Source organism: Diadema antillarum, unplaced genomic scaffold (genome assembly GCF_040938485.1).
Source record: "Diadema antillarum isolate AM-2024a unplaced genomic scaffold, OU_Dant_1.0 seq00000183_RagTag, whole genome shotgun sequence".
Classification (NCBI taxonomy): domain Eukaryota; kingdom Metazoa; phylum Echinodermata; class Echinoidea; order Diadematoida; family Diadematidae; genus Diadema; species Diadema antillarum.
The window spans coordinates 1,126,332-1,151,516 of NW_027271250.1; the positions used below are offsets into that span (position 1 = coordinate 1,126,332).

The 25,185-nt window shown below is 38.1% G+C and overlaps 1 protein-coding gene across 1 annotated transcript; it reads left to right on the forward strand.

Annotated features, from left to right (window-relative positions):
* The first annotated feature begins 4,005 nt into the window (after positions 1-4,005).
* On the forward strand, positions 4,006-25,185 carry LOC139728571 (hydroxylysine kinase-like). The gene is made up of 6 exons (XM_071639508.1): positions 4,006-4,357; positions 4,917-5,062; positions 5,802-5,988; positions 7,328-7,719; positions 24,617-24,733; positions 25,099-25,185. The coding sequence occupies exons 1-6, from the start codon at positions 4,006-4,008 to the stop codon at positions 25,183-25,185; spliced, it is 1,281 nt and encodes a 426-aa protein (XP_071495609.1).

Here is a 25,185-nt window from a genome sequence, read left to right on the forward strand (position 1 = left end):
CCCTAAAGGGGTGAGCCGGAGAAAAGGTTCTGGGTGCCGCTCCTGGATCATTGATGAGTGTTGTTGGTTTATCTGAAGGGTCGTTCGTTCGAAAGGGAAATAATGTTCGTTATTACGAAGGTTCGTTTATTCGAAAATGAAATAACATTCGATATCCCGAATGTTCGTTATTCCGAAACACACAAATTCCGTTTAACAGATGCATGCTTGTTATTCCGGAAATGAAATAGGGTTTGTTAATCCGAACATTTTGTGGCATTATTCTGAAGGTTTGTTAGTCCGAAGATGGAATAAGATTCGTTATTCCGGTGGTTCGTTAATCCAAAATCTGAATAAGGTTCGTTATTCCGAAAGTTCGATGGCCCATTATGATATAATGTTAATTAATCCGAATATGGAAATGAAGGTGCATACTAACGGACTTTCGGAAGTACGAAACCTTGTTTCGTGTTATGTATTTGTAGTGATTTATAAAGACAGATTCATCTTATTCAGTTTAACTTTGTTTCAAAAGGAGAGTTGAATGGCCTCTTCATTTTACAAGAAGTGACCCTCCTATAGAAATCTTAAAGGTTTAATCTGACAGAACAACAGGCATTCTCTCTGCTCTTCATTTACCAGTAACTCAATCATTGGTCCTTTCCTTGGTAATTATGTGGTCATGGCTACTCTCCAAATTCGCTCACCAAATCCAAACAATATATACTGAGAAGATGAAAGCCACATCCTCCTTCATCTATTTCTGAGAAACCCAGTACAGCAAGACCGGTCCGATCGCCACTCCTCTTGTAGTCATAACAACTGTAATTGACAGGTAGTTTTAGCCAAGCATAAGCTTGGATACTTTTTTTGAAGAATGAGAGGAGTTCTGTGATTCAATATCCACCATGGGAGCATAAAATGCTCTCTGATATCATTGTGAAGGCGTCTTGCACTTGTAAACATTTCTAGCCTTGAGTTAAAACTTTTAAAGTCAAGAACATATGTTTATACTCTGAACGGTAAAACCCAGTCTCCGGAGCCTATACGTTTCTCTTGCGTCTATACTTATAAATACATATCTGGACTTGGTACCTCTATATCAAGCAGTGAAAATACCGATCCCGAGTAGCCACACCGCGAAACACAACATTCGTTTTCGGATTAATGCATCGGAATACAGTCAGACCGCAGGAGGTACGGAAATGAGCAGTGAGCTTCTGTTAAACCCACCCCATAAAATAATGTAGAAACGCCCACTAATGTAAAAGGAACATGCATCAACCACAAATGTAGAAACCATCAACCACTAATGTAGACATTTTAATCACAAAATGTAAAAACGAACAGCGCCCACAAATGTCGAAAAGCCCACCAATAGAAGGAACATTAAACACAAATGTAGAAATCGCACACAAATTAATGCAGAAAACATCGACCATTCACGCAGAAATTTTCAACCACAAAATGTAAAAACGAACAGCGCCCACGGTTATGTCGAAAAGCCCACTAATGTATAGTAACGCAGCAGCGTACATCAACCGCAAATGTAGAAAAATATAGAGATCCCATGCACTCTATAAGTTATAAGCTTTATTAAGGCTTGGTCTATAGTTCCCCTTTCGTCAAATAAAAGGAGTTCGAAACTCCTACTCTAGCTGAGTGTCAAATTGATTATACAAACTAACGACATACTGATAAGATTAACAAACCTATTAGCTTTGTTCAGCAGGGATGTACAAGAAGCTTTTGTTTTCAGGATGTTTGTATCAAACCATGCAAGTTGGCTTTGTTTTCATCACACATCACGTTTCGAATGTTTTGTATCGCAAGACTTAGATATGATTTAAAGAATGCATCTCTTAAAAGATTTGGAACATAAAACCTTGAAGCTATGTATTCAGAGGAAAGAGATAAATGCCTGAAATCAACTTGATTAATCGATTGTATGTGTGTGTGCGTGTGTGTGCGTGTATTTATCGCGTTTGTTAGTATTCTTCTAGAATGATACTTTGTATACTGACCAGTATTGATATTCTTTTTTTTTTTATGTACGGCAAGGACCATTTTGAAAATTAGCCTTCGATACTGATGTATTGTGGCAGAAAGGGCAGTCCTTCTCATGCATAGTCGAGATAATAAAAGGGAAAAAAAATACATCCAAAGCAAAAGCCCGTGGGGTCTATACTATGACTATGGTGAGTGGCTCGGATGAACAATCAAAAGAGTTCACTGCTGAATGTGGATGAGATTCCGTGTGTACGATACTCAGAAAGACAGATCGACAACTTGTACCGCTTTGAATCATGTTCTCTTTTTCTGATGGAAATAAGTAAACTATTGAATTGAATTGAACTATTGAATTTGAAGTTTACATTCCCCGACTGCCGCACCCACACACCAGACATCATTCACAGTCCTCGCTCAAAAGTCGATTATCATGGGAGAGGGTATCATGCTGCATGATAATGACACGGACCGTGTTCCGATGAAGTTCAGCTCTAATGACTGGGTGGAATGTAATGGATTTATTGTCGCACAACTCTGCACGAGTTCATCGTAACGAGACCTGTATGTATACGTGTTTACACACTATTAAATAACATTCAGAGTTGATTCATGTTGGTCTTTTTCCAGTGGTCGTTATATTACGTACAATCAGATTTTCTTTTATTTTCATTTATTAAGGTATTAAATATTTTTACCTTATTCTTGTCTCTTTTTTAGAGAAGAAGTATATGAGCAGTCAAAATAGATGTGTCATATCTAATTGATTTGTAGCTTGTGTTAGGCATCCACTCAGTCATCCACTGAACTGCAATTGTTTGCTTCACCGTATAAACCTTTCGTTTTCTAACTACAACTTTCTGTAATACATATATCCTCCACTTATCAACATACTTGCAATCCACAAAATTACTCACCCATCGCCTCTTGTTCACCATGCCTCACTTACACGGGATGTAGGGCCTACAATAGTCATCAAATTTTGAAAATCTATGTTTTCCTGTTGTCTCTAGAGACTTTGGGAATATCTTGTTCCTTTTTTTAATCTGGAGCATTCTGCTGTGAAAGAGCGTGTGCGGTATAATCACATTGCATGTACATGTAGTTTGAAGATTGGTGGTTATTCAAGTACTGAGTTGCGACAGATTGTCTTTGCGATTGTCGGCGCGTTCATCTGTTGGCTACAGACCCGTCTCATCACGTCTTTGTGACCACAAACGACTCGTCCATCTAAATATCCAATACATGAATGTTTTAATGAACTCTCTTCTATGTTACGTATAGGCTTTATGCAATCAGACTCGCCTAAGTCGAATCCAAGTGTGCAGTTACATTTTTTTTCTACCTTACCAATACTGGTTTTGAGGGGATGCACATTACAACCTCTGCTTTTAACTCTTTTCAGCTGTAAATTAATATGCGAGGGGGGAGGGGGTAGTGGGTTCATTTTCAACATATTCAACATTATTGAGTAAATATTATTCATCTAGTCTTCTAATCAAATCCAAACTTAAAACGTATCTGTTCCTCTCACACTGATGACTATAATATTATTGCAATCTATAATGTTCGGAACAATATATTCTTTATCTGTTATTATCAACCTATTGTGTTCATATCATGATTATTTCGATGTAAATCGAATATGTTTAGTGCTTTCTTCATGATTACACTCATATTCTTTGTTGAAAATGAAAGTAAATGAAATGAAATGGCAAGAAAAAAATCTTTCAATTCACGTGAATTCCGACCTACACAATAGAAATAAGAACAAGTTATATCCATCCGGGATAGAGTTTCCCTTCGATTTAGCGAATATATTCACTTGTGTGAGATTGACTGCTGTTTGCATGTAAGTATTGATCGCAGTGTAAGTTGTGCAACATAAACAGAACGATTCGAGTACATGTGATTGTATGTATTGTTTTTTCTGTCCAAATCAGGCTCCAAGTGCAATCACTTTATCAAGAGTTTGATCTGAAGACTGAGGATCTGTCGTGACATGTCTATCAAAACACCATGGCTGTAAGACCAAACCTATCCTTTGAGCAAGGGGTCAATCTAACCCGGAGGCTCTATGGCCTGGAGGATGCAGTGTGCCTACAGGAGTTTTTCAGCTATGACAACCAGAACCTCCTCATTGAAGCCCGGCGTCCTCAGAACAAGGATGCCCTCAACCATCATCATCAGCCACGAGAGAAGTTTGTTTTGAAACTTACCAACTCGGAAGATTCCAAGCTGTTCATATTGTACAAGCAAATAAATGACGTTCTGCTGACTTTGAAGGAAGCAGGCATACCGTGCACCATTCCTCTTACAAACATCGAAGGAAAGCACATAACGTTGGAAAAGTTGTCCTTCGAAAACAGAGGTGATCTTATCCAGAGTATTTCGTGCAGCTGTCAAGACTTGTTTACGGGCTTTGCCTATCATAAAGGCAACATGAATTTCTTGCATCTACTTGAAATACTGAGTGTTTAATACTTTCTAGCTGTGGACTTCTGGTTCAGGACCAGCTGATGGCGTACATCAATCATTTCAGCTTGCACTATTATGGAAAAAAAAATCCTGAAACTGTAACTTCTGAACTGTACAATGCGCAACCACATACGTTTAATTCAAACTGAGTAGGTATTTTACAAAATAGGTTTTAAAAAAGGAACTAAACGTTAGTCAATTTAAGCCATTAACATCTGTCTAAAGAAATTGCTATGGTATTGTGTCTTTTAAAATAAATACTGTGAAGGGAAATTAAAGAATGAGCGGAAAAAATGATAACGTGTGATATTGTATATACCACTATACAGGCAACTCCTGCCATGATAGAAGATGAATAGATGACACAAAATAGGACACAGAAACCGCAATACTTTGCCATGGTGTGATGATTCCTTTTCAATCGTCCGATTGCCTTTGTTTCTTCCATGCAGATACAGGTAAGGATGAAACAGGCATGTTCTTGGTACGGCTCATGAAGTTTATTCCAGGTCAGTTCATAAAAGGCGCATCCGTGCTCACGGGGAAAATGTGCTATGAAGCCGGCCAGTTGCTTGGACAGCTTTCTCTTGCCTTTCAGGTTGGTGGAAAACAATGAAAGTCAATATGCAGGGGTAGCAACACAATGCAAATAATAGTGTGGAGTCGCTGATGTACTGCATTACATGCAACACTGCCAAGTTCGTGTGGCATCATCCAAATTAAGGCCAAATTAAGTGACTAAAGTATAGAAACGTCCAGGATGCGTCGAATCAGGTGCAGGTGACCATCATCCCTCTGTAGAAAAATAACTCCTCTAGGATTGAAGTCAGGATCCAATACTAAATGAAAAATACTGTACTGTACCGATAGCCTCAGAGCCATGGATCAGAGAAACTAATAATACAAAACAGTATCCAAAATGACTGTATACCTCCCTTATTGAAGTAATAATTTTCTTCATGTGAGCTCCAGCTGCTAGATCTTTATTGGTATACTGTGCACTCTCGTTATAACGAACGCGGTTATGACGAAATTCTGGTTACAGCGAGGTAAAAATTGAGGCCGGAACATTATCCACTCTATGTATGTATTTCTATTGTTTATTTGTTCGATTATAACGAAATTTCGATATAACGAAAGAAAACTGCCGATTTGGAGGACTTCGTTATAACGGGAGTCCACTGTTTAAACGTGTTTTTTCCCCCTAGTTTCGGCTTAGTGATCGTCACTTAGTTTTCTTTGGATAATCCACTTTTCTTCAATGTGCTTGGCTTGCATTGTCTTGATAGAGACTGGTGCATTGCATTTAACCTGCTGCTTTGTCTCTTTGCCTTTAGAAATATGATGGGGATCTCAGCGAGTTTGCCCTGCATGCTGAGGAATTTATTTGGTCTATTAGGTCTATGCCTCGTGTTGAACAACACCTTCATCTGGTTCAAGATGATACACATAAAGAACTCGTGAAAGAGGTCATCCAAGCATTCAAGGAGAAGGTCTTGAGCCAGGAGCACAAGTTCACCAGAGGTACCGTGGAAACCTGGCAGTAATAGTAGGCCTACCTAATAGATGTCGCTGATTATGATCACCGCCGGCGGAGAAGTGGGCGCCCACTTCCGGGTTTCATGAGCTAAAAAGCAAAAAAAAAAAAAAAATGATGATATCAATTTGAGTAGTGGCTATATTGTATAGGCACCGTGCGCATAACGTCTTAACAGCATTCTAACTATCGAGGTCATTGTCTGGGCATGAAAGATAATTTTATGTCAGATGATTACTACGCTCTTCAAATTGGTATCATTAATGTCAATAATGTTACAGAATTTGCCCAAACTTTTCTCCAGCATGCTCTTTTATATCGCACATTTATGATAAATTCTAATGTTATTCACGGCTTTGGTACTGTCCCTGCTTCTGTTAATATATAATGTCACACACACAAAACATAACTGATCGACTTGTCAGATTGTGTCCCCTTGAGTGGAGTTTTATCGGCCAAGGTTTTGTTCTGCACTGTTATAGGAACAAAGAAGATTTACTCGTTAATGGATATCGTATTTACTTGCTGTTAACATAATAGTTCTTGTATACATCGTTGATTGTTTTTAGGGGGTAGGGGTTTTCTTGGAAAAAAGTCTTGACTCGATCTAAAATGTGTCTAATTTGCTCAGTGAATCATCAGGGAAACTAAAATGATTTCTAACAGATACTAGTGTGTGAATTAGATTGAAATGTTACGTTTTATTTGGAGATGTGTCATAAGTGGGTTTTTATTCCAGTTAAATTTCAGCACAAATCTATCTCTAATGACATGTAGGCATAAAAGAACAGCCTGATTACAGACAAGCTAGAATCAGGTGATTTAAAATTTGTGGAAATGTGATACAATTGTACTTGTACTTAAAGGTCTGAATTAACTTGTGCCATTATGATATCGATATACATACATGTATAGTACAGGTGCTTTTAAGGCCAAAAGATGTGAAAAACAATTATGATTGATGTGGTGAATATCCCATACTTTGAAATACATTGTACGTACATGCGTGTTGACTTTACGGGGAGAATGGATTATGTTTTGAAGATGAACTATTAAACCCCATTAGTACATGCCTAAAGGGTTGTTTTGAGTTTGCAGATATCAGAGTTATTTTGCATGGTAATTATGAAAGTTTCAAAGGCTATACAGTCAATATGTGTTTACTCTAGTTATATAAGGTTGAAATTAGTATGCATTGTATGATTTTGGTTTAGACTTCTATTCCTAATGCAGTACATGTTGCTATCAAAATATTGGCTGTTCCTTAATTTGGACATGGCTTATTATTCATTTGGGCCTTCCCTGGTCTTTTCTTACAATGTGCAGGATTGATTCATGGAGACTTCAATGATTATAACATCCTGGTGAAGGAGGAGAAGTCATTGTCATCCCATCAGTGTTCAGATACCAAGGACAAAGATGTCGTAGGCATTCTTGATTTTGATGATACGGTGTACTCATCTACTGTCTACGATGTGGCCACAGCAATGATGTACATCATGCAATGCGCCAATCTGGAACACAAACCACTTAAGAGTGGTGGTCTGCTCCTTGCAGGCTATCTAAGCAAGCAGTGCCTTAGTGAAGAAGAATTTGAGGTGATCTACTACTGCGTGGCAGGGCGCCTTGTACAGTCCCTTGTGCTAGGTCTGTACACATTCTCCCAACAGCCACATAATGACTACCTACTGAGCACACAGGTCAAAGGTTGGGAGGCTGTAAGCCTTCTCTGGTCACGTGATGTCCATGAAGTTAATACGTGCTGGAAGAAAATAGTGCAGGAATGCACCTAATAAATTTTAGTTCTTCACTTTCAGTTCAAAGTCATATTCTTAGCAGAATTCGGATTTAGTGGTTCCTACTTTCAATTCAGTTCAATTCAAAGTTTATTTCATTTTTCGACAAAACATATGTTTCACTTCTTTTGATAACAGAGAATAAGGTAAATAGAACATAGTGAAGTGAAAAGACTGTACAACAATTAAGGACCTATAGTAATCATACATTGTATAGTAAAAAAGAAACAGAATTGATCAAAGTGAAGTACATATACCGTTGCTTAAAGTGCGAAAAATGGAGGGACCCACTAAAAAACTTTCTATGTTTCCGCGCATGCATGATGAGTACAGAGGAATGCATGATGAGTATCAGTGGAAGTTTTCATTTCCATCAAGTCCGTAATGAAACAAGATGTTTTTCTACTGATTATGTGACATTAGCTCTATATGTTACAAGAATATACCATCATTTTGACGTTTGTATTACCCATGTATATATATTTTTTAAAATGAAAATAAAACATACATGAATGAGTTATGTTAATGGCTTGTCCGTCGTTCGTCCCTTTTCCCGTCTGCCTGTACATCATTCAGAATTAAGGGAAACCAAACCCAAAGAGAAATGTGGATTGAGTGAAAGCAGCAGCATACAATGTATTAGTAGAACACGTCAGTCAAGTTCGAGGATAATCGGACAATCGATGCAAAAGTTATTAATTGTTAAAGTTTTGGTGTTGGAGCCGCTGGATGAGGAGACTATAGAGTTCACGACGTCATGTGTGGACAACAATAAAGAAAATACATGTATAAAAGGAATTCCACGCAAAAAAAAAAAAATCACTTTTCATGAAAATTACGCATTTCACCAACTTCATACTGACATTATAATAAGGGTAGTAATTTATTCCCCCGCTTACTGAAAGCGTTTAGTCAAGTGCTCTTTTATTATGCTAGAAAAGTGAAATCATGTTTAATTTTCTTTGTCCACACATGATGTCATAAACTCAAGTAGTCTACTCATCCAACGGTTCCAACACCAAACTTCAAACTTCATAAATTTTTCATCGATTGTCCGATTTTCCTCAAACTTTCACTGATGTGTTCTAATGTTGCTGCTTTCACTCAATCCACATTTCTCTTTGGGTTTTGGTTTCCTCTAGTGCAATTAAACTCTATGCTTAAGATGACTTCCATCAATATAGAGTAAATTTCGACAATGAAGTAATGTAGTCTCATCATACCTTTAGTCCAGTCAAAATATGAAATGACCCACAACTAATTGCAACAGAAACGATTCCACTTGCATTTGACCCGGAATAGCTATTAAAATAACATATTAAAAGTTCCCTAAAATTCGAGTGGTGGATCAGTGTCTAATTTGCATAAATTCAAAATGGCCGCCATACAACCTATTTATGCCTATATCTCGGGATATATAACCCACAGAAAGTAAATTCCAGTGCCTAAACCTATGTTTTTAGGTCAAGGAATACAAATATGTTATCTTTAGCAACTTTAAAGCATCCCTTTATATAGTTTTTGCATATATTTGCATATAATTACATACAAAATGACCGCCATATTGTCTGTGCAAGCCCGTATCTTCGTATATCAGTAATGTAGTACACTCAGGAATAAGTCGCTATATATCTGGACATAAAACCCGCAGAAATAGATTCTGGTGTCTAAACCTATGGTTTTTTAGGTCAGGGAATACAATTATGATATAAGCAGTAACTTTTAAGCTTCCCTTTATACATTTTCTGCATATATTTGCATTTAATTAAATGCAAATTGGCCGCCATAATGCCTCTACATGCTTATATCTCTATCTGTAAAAGGTACCCAGTGATGGTGTCTGTGATCTTAATTTTACTGCTGAGAATCACTGATGTAGAATACGTTCCACTCAGGAATAATTACATATATTTCACTAAAAATTTGCATAGCTATATTTACGCATAAATCTATTTAAATTTTTATCTTGAATATAATTTCAGATATTATACGAATACGAGCTACAGAACTTAATTGTACTGTAATTTCTACATCCAATATTTCAAGGGCAAAATTGTTAGAATTCCATTCACAACCTTAATGATTATTATCCTTACACCCAGTTTTATATTCTTGCATTGATCAAAAGTATTGTGTTACATTAAACTCACATTTTCTTGAGATAAAGCCTCACAACAGAAAACAACTGTAAGTAGCATCGAATAGAACATAAAAATCTCAACTTAGCTTCCAAAGTGTGCTCAATAGGTACACAACAGCAACGTCTCAAATTATGTAGTAGGAATCGTTAAAAAGATTCTTATGATTGCATGATATTCAATGTATTATATCGTGTAATTTGCCCTCATATTTACTGCTTATACTTGTGTCTATGTTGCAATACTTTTCTTTCTTTCTCTCTTTTTTTTTTGGGGGGGGGGGCAAGGGGGGGAGGGGGAAAGTCATCAAGCTCATGATTATCCATAAGCTACTCTACAAAAGTTTCATGAGTTTGGACATTCGTTCAGAGGATGTTCTTGTCATATCATCTCGACTATAGCTTTCAAAGTGTGCTTAAGGTGTAACCACACAAAAATTGATCTTAAATCATTCAGCAGATTTTTTCAAACATATTTTTCCTTACCTGCGATGATTTGCATCCATGTTTAGTCGATACTTGTGTCTTTTGTTGCAAAACTTTTGGCAAAGGCATGTTTATCAATGAGCAGCATATGACCGTGGTAATTTGTATGGAAGTGGATTTTGTCATATTTTTGCGCAGTTTCACCCAATGACTTACAGAAAACAGCCAGGTACAAAAAAAAAAGAAAAAGGAAATGCTTTAACATTTCTATTCCTAGTACTCTGGATTCATCAGTCGATCAATACAAACAGCATGGCTTCAAGCTCATAAAACGCTTATAAATTCTGATAAGTGTTACTTTTACAATTTTTCGTGTTGTATCTGCATTTTTATTAAAAGAAATGTTTCCTATTGCATTGAGGCTTCGCACTAATAACATGTTCATAAACACAAAATTTTTTTCGGAAATGCGAGCAGCATGAAGGCTGATTTCAATTTTGCAGGCGAAAAAGCAGTCAGAAGTCAGATAAAAACCAAAGTACATAACATCATTTTCTGTTCCAAACACTTCCAAAAGGTCCCTTCCTCCACTTCAGCAGCAGCTTTTCTTCGAGTTAAACAGTGGAAGGGAAATTATACAATCATTGGAATTGGGACGATTTGAGGAAGATGTTTAATCAAAAATATGTTCTGATCACTACAGAAAGCTGCAGCTATTAAGGAACTCCTGAAGGAGTCTGATGCAACTGCAAGACAGGCTGTTAGCAACTGGTACTGTATACACTGTAGTTGCAGGGCAAACAGATTTGACTGCACACAACCCATATCAGTGGCAGATGCGGGCCATTATATATAGATCAGACACTTGTAATGTTGTATTTCTAAAATATGTGAGGAGTCAGATGATGCTGTTCTAATTGGTGACTGAGGAATAAACAGCATTCTTGAAAAACATCAACACAGTTTACAACAAATGTGACACTTACCACTCTTCTTTTCGTCAGTATGAAATGAAGCCAGGATCCTCCTTGCTTTCAATTAATCAACTGCAATTTCACACTATCCTAGTCCAGAGTTTGTGGTAAACGCATAGAACACTTTGAGGGTAAGCGAGTTTACATGTTTTAAACTTTTATCATTGATCTATATTTTCAGAGATGACATTACATACCTGAAGTATCTGTATTATCGAAAGCCAGGAAATGAAAATGATGTAGTTGAAACGGAAGAAAGTTTTCTTGAAATCCAATGACTTTGATTCATTAGATTTTAAATTCATCTTCGCCAATGGTTCAAGACAGTCAAAAAGGTTCAAGCTAATATTGCAAATAGCCATCATTTATCTTCTGGCGTCCGTCGACAGTAATGCATGCATTTTCAAAAAACATTTTCAGATTCTCTTTTAAGACCCCATGTAATGACAGATTTTCAACAAACTAGGCAAGTAGCATCCCAAGGATGACAGACTATCAAGTTGTTCAAATAGACACCATGTCCAAAAGATCCCAGAACCCCCAAATTAAGGAATCTATCATTTTAAAAAAAAAAAATCTCTCACACACACACACACACACACACACACACGTAGAACCAGTTATAACAGAGCTAGATAAAAAGTACAAAGATGAATATCTTGGAGACTGCATAGTTTTAAGTTTCGCAGTTTTATCTTCTTTTCGAAATATTACACATTACATATATATATATATATATATATATATATATATATATATATATATACTTGTAGTCCGCGTGTTGGTACCAGTACAGAAAAGATGACGAATTAGGGTGGTAATGAATTTCAGTCCAACAGTGCTATTTAGTCAGACCAAATTTTCGACGAATACATTCGTCTTTCTTCAGAATTGCAATTGTCGATCTTCAAAGACAAATGTATTTGTCGAAAATTTGGTCTGAATAAATAGCGCTGTTGGACTGAAATGCATTACCAGCCTACTTCGTCATTATATATATATATATATATATATATATATATATATATATATATATTATATATATATATAATATATATCTTTTTTTACGTGTGGACACTAATGTCCCCCTCTCTATCTAGAGTTGCTGCTTTTATAAAACCAGAAGAGCATTGAGTAAATACATCAGTGAGTGTATCAGCATACTTTCAAGATTATTGTGGCAGATGCAGGGGTGACCTCCTTGGGGCTAGTGCCAAATAGGGGCAAATTTTCACTCTTTCATCTTAAAAAAAGCTGGTAGAATATTGGTAAAATGGGAACCATCCCCCCCCCCCCCCCCCCCCCCCGGCCACATGATGCCCAAAGGCACCTCAAATCTGATCTAGGTGCGGCCGTCTTTGGGCTGGGACCAAATTATTGGAGGCCACTTTTGATTTTTGATCCTCCTTTTGAAAACAAGTCGTGGTCAAATTTACAACAAACTTAGTACTGTAGGTGCATTTATCACTAGTGTCATGCATATATGGACATCATGCCTCCCTGGGCCCTGGAGGTCCCTAAAGGCTTCAAGATATGGCCCTACAGGTTCCCAAAGTCTTCCAATTTCCTTTCTCCCAAGTAATAGTCTGTAAACATGCAAGGAAGGGAACTTGAGATACTCGGATGAGGGCTGGACCCCTGGGTCTTTTATTCAGAAAGTGAGTGAGTGACATGGTACCCTGATATGACAAGATCGTCATCTAATGTCCAAACTCATGAAACTTTTGTAGAGTAGCTTATGGATTTAAGCTACTCTTAATTTGAATAGATTTATGTATAAATATATGCAAATTTTTAGTGAAATATAGGTAGTTATTCCTGAGTGGAACGTTTTCTACATCAGTGATTCTCAGCAGTAAAATTAAGACCACAGACACCATCACTGGGTACCTTTTACAGATAGAGATAAAAAAGCCTGTAGAGACATTGTGGCGGCCATTTTGCATTTAATTAAATGCAAATATATGCAGAAAATGTATGAAGGGAAGCTTGAAAGTTACTGCTCATATCATAATTGTATTCCTTGACCTAAAAAGACAAAGGTATAGACACCAGAATCTATTTTCTGCGGGTTTTATGTCCAGATATATAGCGACTTATTCCTGAGTGTACTACATTACTGATATACGAAGATACGGGCTTGCACAGGCAATATGGCGGCCATTTTGTATGTAATTATATGCAAATATATGCAAAAACTATATAAATGGATGCTTTAAAGTTGCTAAAGATAACATATTTGTATTCCTTGACCTAAAACACATAGGTTTAGACACCGGAATTTACTTTTTGTGGGTTATATATCCCGAGATGTAGGTATAAATAGGTTGTATGGCGGTCATTTTGAATTTATGCAAATTAGACACTGATCCACCACTCGAATTTTAGGGAACTTTTAATATGTTATTTTAATAGCTATTCCGGGTCAGATGCAAGTGGAATCGTTTCTGTTGCAATTAGTTGTGGGTTAACCCACTTTTTGTCGTATTTTGACTGGACTACTTCCAGATGTTTTAACCAAGCAGTGATATTGGTTCAAAATTTCCTCATCCCGAGAATTGCTAGGGGAAAAAAAATGAGATGTTTACCCCGACACCAATCTCCAATATTTTCACGGGGGTGGGGGTAAAGATACAATTTTGCCTCTGAATAATTCCCGAGATGCGGAAACGAGGGCGCTTCATTGCATTTTCAGAATTCAAATGAAAATATCTCGTAAATACTTTTTTGATGGAATTTGGGAAATGTCATTCCAAAAGTGTACTGTGACGGGGAACAAAGCGGGAAAAGAGTTATTCCATTTGAGAGGAGACATCCCCTCCCCCATCATGAGGGAACGTTTGCATTTTTGGAACTAAAGTGACAGATTTGATGCACACTTTTGATGAAATACTTAGGAAACCAGTCAATCTATATGAGTACAAAGCCTATGGGACATACCAGGACCGACCGGAGGTGGGGGAATGCATATCTCCCTCCCATGCGAGGGAGATAGCATTTTCTGAATTTAAATTCAACAATCTGGTGCACACTTAGGTGAAATATTTGGACAGTTTTCAATCAAAAAAGCGAGAAGATTTTCCACATCTCATGAATTATGGGTTAGGGCATAATCATATATGTTCGCCCCCCCCCCCTACCGATCGACGCCCGTGGTTGGACAATATGATGGAAACCACATTTACAAGTAAGAGATTATACACACTGAAATTGATCACGTCATGGTGCATGTGCATGACTTGTCTTGTGCATTTGACGTGCTGCTATGTAGTACCTAATGCAGCACGGAAGCAAGTCGAGATACGGGTTACGTAACATCTATTTGTTTGAAAGATTTGTTTTTCTCGTACACGTTTGTAAACATGAGTTGAACTGAACGTAATGGTCTGTCACTTTAAACTCTTTTCAAGGGGATCGAGTAATAAATGAAATGAAATGAAATGAAATGAAATAAAATGGAATGAAATGAAAAGTAAGTGCGGTAGTACAAACTCATTTGCTTTTTTTAACGTTTCTGGTAATTGAAATAAAATATTTTTCAAGAGAAACAACTTTCCTGGTCATGAAGGATGCACGGACATTATTGAGACTTTTTTACCTAATTTATGAACGACATACTGTACGTGCCTTGGAATGTTTCTACACCAGATAAAAGGCGCTATACAAGAATGCTCACCATCTTTATGTATATTATGTACAAAGAGATCTATAACGTTTATACAGTATTCAACAACAAAGAACGTATACACTATTAAAGTATTTCACGTTCTGAACCTATGGGTATACAATATTATGCTTATGATTTACGGCAGAGCCATATATCTTTGAAACAAGAAACCGAATTTAATCTTGGCTTGTCCTGGTAAAGATTTATCAAGAAGTAGAAATGGTATTATTCTATAGCATGATAACAGTACGTGTATTGCTTGTTTCCATTTACATGTAGGTTCAGTCTTGTCAATGTTAGATTTAGTACTTTTTCAAACAGTGTACTCGAATTAAGGCAAAAGATCCGTCGTCAAGTGAGATTTATACGTCTTTTCATCTGTTGAAATATATTCGAAATACACTGACTGAATTTGAAATTTCTTGTATAGCCACAACAGACCCACCCTTACGCTAATGTTCATTTTGTGGACTTTCACTTTCCATGTAAACATTAACTAGTTTGTGATTCACTCCTGACATTATGTTCGTCACAGCGGATGGTACATTCCCAGAACCTTTAGTTACCATGTATCATTATACTTTTTATGACTGACAGTACAGTCCTTTCGACCATGAACTTCCCAGTGCTCTGTTAATTTGTAGCAAGGCTATATCCAATGATTATTCTCATACATGGACTATCTAAGATTGACAAGAAACAAATTGTCGCATGGGCGAGAAGACGTGACATCCTATGACTCAAGGCCACGTTTTATTGCTGTTGGTGTGTGCTTTTTAATCTACGCCGTATATTATGTAACATTAGATATAGGCCCTCAAGCCATCAAGCATGTCCGTATCTATGGCCCGAATGCGTGTTTTTTTTAGACGGCACAGATTGGGGAAACTACAAATTTATCGGGGACCCTATGCCTAAACCTAACCCTAATCCTAATCCTAACCCTAACCATCAAACCCTAACCCTAACCCTAACCCTAACCCCAACCCTAACCCTAACCCTAACCCTAACCATAACCAAAAACCCTAACCCAACGTTTTTCCCATAGGTTTAACACGCGCCATGCCCCAATCTGTGCCGTCTTTAAAAAAAACGCGGCCCGAATTCACGAAGGTGATATACATGTACATGTAAAAACCATGGAGCGCCAAGTGTCGCATGGAATATTTCGTTACGAATTCAGTCATTTCGTCAATTAAATGTTTATTTTATAACAAAATGACATTTTGTGACTAAATTAACATTTCGTCCACAATAATTTCGTTAACGAAACGGTCATTTCGTCGACGAAATGACCAATTTCGTAAAGAAATATTCCGTGCCACACTTGGCGCTCCATTGTTTCATTTCTACCATACCCCTTCGGGAATTCGGGCCTATGAGTTTTAATTCCGGTTTGATTTTTCGGTTGGTTTGCTTTCTGCTATATGTTATGAGATACTGCCCGCCTTTGTTCTTTTATTTGTATTTTATGAAATACAATTCGTATCCATAACTTACACTTATTTTGTGTTCAGGATGGGTTTACCATTTTCGGAACTTTGTCTGCTTCTATATAAGAATTCGACTTTAGCTATCAGACATTACGTATATTATGTACCACAAATCGCGATCAATATACTCTGTACTATCCTAATTCACAGTCAATTACGCACAAAAAATGTTCAGGATGATTATACATGTACACTTCATTTACAACTCGGGGTCATTTTTTTTTTTTATAACAGTGTGAAAAAAATGAAGCAGATATTCATAATATGTTTGGTTCGTTAATGAAATATGCTTATTAATAGATAAATGTCAGTGGTTAATTTGCCAGATGTATGAACAGATATTTTGAGAATATCTGGATGAATAATCATACACTGTATTTGACAATTTCTGATGGCTATGTACTTGTGACATTTTATCTTTCACGTGTATATCCATGTGGCACTGTTTATTATGACATTTTATCTTTGACATTTTCATGTGGGACCTTGCTAAAGATAATAAAGATCTAGATGGTTTCAATACAGTGTGTATATATAGATGTCTAGAATTGATATGATTGAGATGAAAATTTCCAGACTCCACCACTAAAGTCAATTTGCAAGCAATGACGGAGCAAACACTTCGGTTATATCATGTTCCCTTTGCTGTTTGATACTCAAACCCACAAACACGACGAATTTGGATCACACGTCATGTGAAACATGAAGACGAGAAAATACATGCAGGGCATTGCGAGGGATATTTTGCATTTTTAAAGTTGAAATATCAACGATCTGGTGGACAATGTGGGTGAATTTCCAACAAAAAAAAAAATCTTCTTCATATCTAATTATGTTGGGGCAAAATGACATGATTCCCCCCCCCCCCCCTCCTTGCCCTCCAGGATCGACTCCCCTTCCATGCGAGGGAGCTTTTGCATTTTCAGATTTCAGAAATTGTCAATACCCAAAATAACTGAATCAAATCTGTGGAGGGAAACCAAGCGGGGAAAGGGTTAATTGAAAGGAGATGCCCCTCCCACCAGACGGAAGTTTTGCATTTTTCGAACTGAAGTGACAGCCATTTTGGTGCACACTTTTGATGAATATTCGGAAATCTGTCAATCTAAAAGTGTATACTAGTCTATGGGAAAGGACCGAACGGGGACGTTGTGGGAATTAAATTTTCCATTCTTAGAGCTGAAATTCCACAATCTCTTGCACACTTTGGATGAAATATTTGGACAGTTTTCCATCAAAAAAGCAAGAGCATTTTCAACATTATTGAGAGGGTGTGGGCGAAATGATGTTTGCACCCCAACTTTGTTTCGGGGGGGGGGGGGGGCTCCTTTTTTCTCTTTTTTTTAAGGACTTTTTGAAGATAAGTGTACTATACCATAGTCACTGGCCCTGTGGTGGGTAGCAGGGTGCAAAGCTGAGATGATTCTGAACATTCATTAGCGCTCCGTCAGGTGCTGTTTGAATATTCATCGTGTGCAACCGAGGATTTGATGATACAGGGTGGGTAGGTACGTGTTTATACCGCGTAGTCAATTGATATTCTTATGGTAGATATTTTCATATGAACCTGTATAACGTATTGTGGTACATCTCTCTAGGTCTAGTACAATGTAACTATGTGGATCGCCCGGGTGGATCGAGCGCCAACTCGTCCCAATGTTGCACCACAAAATCAATACCGGTATAGAATTGGTATTATATCATGCATCAGTATTATTGCGGTTATCAAAGATACATAGAGAAAGAATTGTTACTCTGTCGAATCGAGCACTTGTTCATCTTACTGTGCCGCCAAGAATATATTTGAGCTATCTCTTCAAATTATAGAATTACTTCTAAACTCAAAAGCCCGCCAACTCATGCCAATTTTGCGCCATGAAGATATACATATCCATTATAATAGTATGGATTCAAAGATGTTTTCACGTTTTGTATTAAAGATGAAAGTGCCTTGCATAAGCATTTTGATCAGCAGTGCGTATATGTTATTGTTTTGTCATTGTCATGGACGGAGTGAGAGAGCCTACACAATTCCACGTCAGGAAGAGAGAATGTGTGTATGCTATGCGTGTGTTACCTGTATGTGTGTGTGTGTGTGTTTTTTTTTTTTTAATGGGTGAAAAGCCTAATTTGATTTATACTTTGATTACATACTCAGGATCTCAACCAAACAAACTTCAGCCTGTGATATTAAACTTCAACGTGAAGAGAGAGTAAGAAACCTACTAGTGTAAAAAAATTTGACAGGTGTGCGTAGAAAAGCATCTATTTCATAAAACTGATTCTCGACTGAATCGAGTGTGACCACAACACGGATGTAACTACACTGTATCTTAGCTAGGGCACCATAAATAGTTGCGACTGATTATATCATGAAATCAAGTCAAATTAAATCTATTTATATTCTACATTGTGGACATTACACAACATATTGTGCCATTTTTGCTTAAAATTACAACTCTGGAGGGAACTATTGAGGGCATTGCTTGTAAAATGTAGACCCCTAGAGATCGGACAGACAAATAAGATATTTCAATTTCGAGAGAAAAAAATAAGGTGTCGATAAAAACACGATGTACAAGGGCTTATATAGAGCCCCGAGCATGAATACAAGGTTACAGAATAGGATTACGTAGGTCCTACAAGGTGCTTACATGCAAGTGCAATGTATATTCTATTAAAATTATGATTGAAACGAAGAATAGGCCTAATATCTGAGTACTAGTAGCCGTTTTTGTTATACTACTAGAAGACATTGGTTAAAATACACAGACATATTTAACTACCAGGGAACATATAACTTTTATTGATCTTATACGCTCTTTATTATCAGAATTGAGCACAAGATCAATCTTAGGCTCAATCTTTGTGAAACTGGCCCCATCGAAATCTGTCTACTGTATTATTATATCAACAGGTCTTCTATTCGAAATGAATCAAATTCATACACCTCCCTGCATCAACGGCAATCTATGGTAGTACCAAGGAGGTACTAGGCTTGCCTAGTACCTCCTTGGTAGTACAAAGTATTACTTTTCTGAATCGAGGGCAGCCGCTGTTTGCACATTGATGAATATTCATATTTTCTCCCTGGGAGGAATGGCTTATAAATATTCATATTATTTCAGCCGTGCACCGAATTATGCTACCCACTGTGATGTGCTGGGCTCGGTGTTGAATGTCGTCTGCTGGGAATGTCGTCTGTGATGGGGGCTAGCACTAGCACTAGCACTAGCACCGAACTTGAAATCACCCACTGCGCTAGCCATCACAGCGCAGCCACACCACATGGTCATGTTATGTGTGCATTGTGCAATACGTGTGGTTTTGGTGGGTAAGCGCTGTTGGGGCACCCATCCCGCTTCATCATGAATATTCATCATCTACATGTATCCTTTTAATACCGTGGAAATACATGATTTTTACATTTCCCTGCATCGTTTTTACATTTCCCGGCAAAACTGCACATTTTTCCATTTCCCGGAGAGACGTTTTTACATTCCCCGTTGATGCAATTTTCGAGATTTTTACATTTCTCGGGGATACGTTTTTACATTCTTTGGCACCTATCCAGCGTTCTGTGCACTTACTAGTAAATGGTACAGCATCTTACTGCCTGATGAATATTCATGCTGAAGCTGGACGGGTGCCCAAACAGTGCTTACCGTGGTGGTGCCTCTTGCTGTGGAACGTGAGTATTAAAGAGTTTCAGTTATAATTGTACTAGAGTCTAGTCGCTTGCGTTTTTATCAAAGATTTGAATGAAAGTTCATATGTAGGCACATTTCGCTACAATTTTAGACCCATTTTCTGTCACAAGAATGTCTCAAAACCAGCCTTTCACGTTTGTTCATGCTGCTCATTCCGCGAATTCCGTTTAGTGTTGTACCATAGTCCCATACGTTCAAAATGGGGTTTGTAAACTTGGACGTCGTTGCGTTGCGACTTTTCATTTGGGAAGGCAACGCAGAGTATGGACTTGCTTGACCGACAAGTATGTTTAATTCCGCGAAAAATTTCTCATTTATAATAATGACATTTGCTGGGTCAGTTTTTCGCTTCTTTAAGCGAAAAACTGACCCGGCAAATGTCAAATGTCAAATGCCATTAGTCATTACTATAAATGAGAAGTTTTTCGCGGAATCAGGCATACTTGTCGGTCACCTAATGGATGGGCGGGCGGCTTCTCTCCAGCGACCTGACCTGGCCGGCTGTGCATAATAGTAGAAATGTGCACCACACCATGCGCACGGAGCTAGTAATCATCGCCTCTTCCAATTTGGTCACACACAATACAGGCCTAGATCTAATATCATTTGATTTGGCCTTGGTTTGGGAAAGCATTTGGTAGGCCTTTGTACTGTACTATTTTAGTAACAAATTGTACACTTTAACATTCTTTTGTTCGTGTATTTACCTGAATTACCTGTATTTTACCTACGATGACGCCCAGTAAGTTGAAAACTTTTAGAGGGCCATTCAAAGGATTCAATCCTGAGCTGAGCCTGAGGAGATCCATGTGATGTATTCATGGGGATTATCAGTTTATGCAATCTGGATTAAATTTATTATGTTTCTGCTTCCAGTGATCATCATGATCATTGTCGCCATTGAGCTTGGACTTGAAGCTATTCACTGATGTTGCATCGAAAGCATCTGCACAAAGGCTATTCTGAGTATTTACTACTCTGAGTGAAAAAGTTCAACATTTTACTAGTTTGACACCTTCCTTTGTTATACAACTTAAACTTTATGACAGTGTGTAACTTGATCATTGATGACAAAGAGAACAGCTGGATTAAAGTCTTCCATACCATGCAAAATCTTGAACATTTGAATCATATCTGAGACTGAATGTTTACGTTGATACTCTAGGGATGGATCCCCCAAATACTTGCGTCTCTCAGGATATGACAGTGATTTAACTTCTGATACCAACTTTGTTGCTCTCCTCAGAACTGATTCAAGCTTTTTCGCATCGCTCTTTGAAAGTTCATTCCATACACAAGAGCAATATTCCAAGAGTGGTGTAACAAGGGCCTTACAACTGTATAGAGTAGGACAAACACTTCCTTTAACAGTCAGATGAGTTAAGTTCCTATTGATCAAAGAACTTTATTTGCCTTTGCAGCTACTTTGTGTACATGAAGAGTAAAATTGAGGTTAGGGGAAAAGTACACCTCGTGATCCTTTTCCTCTTTGACTGTCTCAATAACCTCAGCAATATCATTGTTGTCATTTGAATGCATCTGATATTGACACTGAGGATTTCTACGACCATGGTGCATGACATGACATTTCTCGTGATTGAATTTGAGCTGCCATATCCGGGACCAGACCTCAAGTTTGTGGATGGTAACCTGCAGTAACTGTGTATCAACAAGATCACTAATGTAATTGACTGCCAGCATTTGGCATCGTGTGCAAACAGTCTCATATTACAGTCAACATCTTGCATCCTATCACAGCTTGTGGCGGGTATGGGTTTGCTTGTCAATTCCAGTTCATGTGTCACGTCTGCAACGCTTACTACCATACTCTTGTGCAGTCACTTTGCTCGTTTTTGTCGTTTGATGGCGCTCTCTCTCTCTCGGTTTCCTTTTTTAGTCTCAATAGTCGGTCCCCAGCCAGTGATTTTCCTGTGCTGTTGTACATGTACATAGATGATTCAGGATTGGTGGTTGGTTGGTGTGATTTGGCATCAACCTATCACAGAGTGAGGTTTGGAAACATACTCAGTGACTCACTGAGCACAACTCTAATCTAAATTAAACTATCATCTTAATTATAACTCTAATCTAAATTGCATATTAAAAGATACAAGTAATGAAACTTGCAAACAACACAAAATATGTAAATATTATACACCTAAAATACAATAGACAATGTAATACATACAGTACTCTCTGCGTAATCGGGTATCGCTTAAACGGGTACTCCGTTTAATTGGGTAGTAATGTCAAAATCAGTTCCAATGCACACTAAAATTACCTGATAATCGGGTTCCCTCTCCGCATAAATGGGTAAATAATTTTCTTCTTATAATTTCTATTCACGTTTTATGGCAGAATTAACACTTAAAGAAATCGTGAATGTCAAATTTTCTACGTCTAATCGCATTCTCTGCTTGATTTGAAAAGAAGACCGATCATTTGGGGAGTGATTAAACATGAAAACACATGTACCACTACCGACTTGCTACACGTAAACGAACAGTAAACATATAGCTGGCACGCACAACTGCGTATAGACATACAGGAATTGAACACAATTGCGCTCCTCCCTTGCTCTGCAACAACATTCACAATACGAGAAGTTTGCAAGGAAAATCAGGCCATTCACCAGCTCCATAATTTTGCTTTTCCCCAGTCACTTCTCGAAAGTAACCCTACGTTCTACGTGACTAGTTCCCGCAAAGAGACGCGTTCATTTCGGAAAATGCCTGCGTGTTAGCGAGGAGTCCGTATAGTCAAACGACAAAGTTTTCTGAAGACATATTTGTCCGTAAAAAGAGTGTAAATTATTGCCCGTGACTGAGCAACTGTAAGGAATGTATACATTCCTTACAATTACTTACGTGCCGTGCAAACAAGCGTGTTAAGCAAAGAGTGTAGGTGTTTGGTGCAGTGTACAATGCATGTACATACACATTGTGTGTGTCATTGTGAATGAGACGTGTTCTTCTGTTAATCGGGTAAGAAACGCTCTGCCCGAGCCTACTCGATTATGCGGAGAGTACTGTACTAATTTTACCTTTTATCATGATACATAATATCCAATTAACAAATAGATCTGAAATATTAATCTAAAGAACTATCAATATCCAATATTTACCGGTACATTTAACAAAGTAAATGATATACTTCTGTTGATAATGATTCAATATATTACTTGTACCAAGGTTAATTACTCCACTCCAAGATAGCTTTGTAACTGATTTCTACGTTCTTTATAACTTGGATATTCTAAGAGAAAATGTTTCTGGTGTACTGCGCTGAGAGCATTTACCATCAAAATGTTTGCCTGATTTGAACAAAGTTTCATTCAATAAACAACTTCCTACTCTTAATCTGTCAAGTATATTCTCATCCCGCCTGCAATACAGATTATATGAAGGCTTTATGTTTGGCTAAAATCGACCTCTTTGGGAGTTTTCCCATTGTGTCATTCCACTCTTTCATATAGTGGTTGAATATAGTGATATTCATCTCACTTATACGGTCTTCTATTTCCTGTGCCTGTTCTGGTTCCTCTGGTGCCCCCCTATATAGCCCTGTAGGTAGCCCTCAGTGGGGAACAGGTTGTCCATGCTGGGCTTGCGGAATTAAGGTGCGCCGTGCGTGCAGGGCTGCATTATGGATGCGTGTGTTACATGCACCGGTGCATGAATGGGTAGCACCGTACAGCATATAGTTGCTGGTTTGAGCCAGGCATTACTGTAAAACGAGGAATTTTCGCGTGCATTTTAATTTCGCGAATTTCGCAAGCGCCAAAATTCGCGCCAAAATTCGCGCCAAAATTCGCGAAATTAAAATGCACGCGAAAGCTTTTGTCTACACTACATGCATTGAATGCCAGTAGCAATTCGCGAAAATTTCATGCCACGAAAAAGGCTGTCGGCTCCAATTCGCGAAAATTTCATGCAGCGAATATATCATGTTTTACAGTATATGCTGCATGGGTGAATATTAATATGTATCCATATTGCTTTATGCAACCCCCCCCCCCCCCCCCCCCCCCCCCCCCCCCGCAATAGATTGGCAGATATGATCAAAACATCTGAGAACATATTTCAGGCCATTTGCCAATCTCAAAACTGAAATAAACAAATTATATTCTCAAATATCTGATTCCATCACCAGACTTTTTTTCTTCGTCTTTTTCTCTTTTTTTTTTGAGGGGGGGGGGGGGACAACTACATATAAAACATGAAACAATCATGTGCACAAGTTTACCAAAATGCCATATTGTTCCAGCATATGTTCACATCTAACAAATCCATTCCGTCAGTTCTTCTGAGAGACAGACCATGATAGGGTCCGAAAGTGGGCGGCCTTCTCTATTCCCGTCTTTTGCAGAAAGAACAAATACAGTACTTATCTATGATCACTGCTTCACCCAGTGTGATGCCGACACAACGTTTGTGGAACCACTGGTCGCAGCCATTACATCGGATCATGAGTGTCCCGACATCTGGTTCTTTACAGAAGCAATACAGGACCTCATTGTTGCTCCTTGGGTGAGTTAGGGAGAGGGGGGCTATTGCCTTTCCTTACATTTGTTTAACATATGGTGATTTACGACGAACATAGAGTTCCAGCACGATATCCGATAAAGATACGGGGAGAGTCTCTTTGTGATGAATCCTAGCTTCTTCCAGGGAGGGCACAATTTCTTGGTCTTTCCTTTTAGGATGGCTGTGTCAAGCAAATGAACTTGATCCCCTTCCTGGAACCCATGGCGATGTATTCTGACATCATACTTCTCGTTTTATCCTCTCCTGTGTGGCATGGAGCTCAGTCCTTGCAGTTTCATTGGCCTGAATGAAAGTTTGTGCGAGACTAGAAACATACTCATCCTTTGACTCTGAGCCTGATTTTGCAGAGGACAGAAGAGGGCAGATTAAATCTGCTGGCCAGTTCTGGCAAGTACGTACCTGTGCCTCCACAAAATCCAATCGGCCTTTGGTGA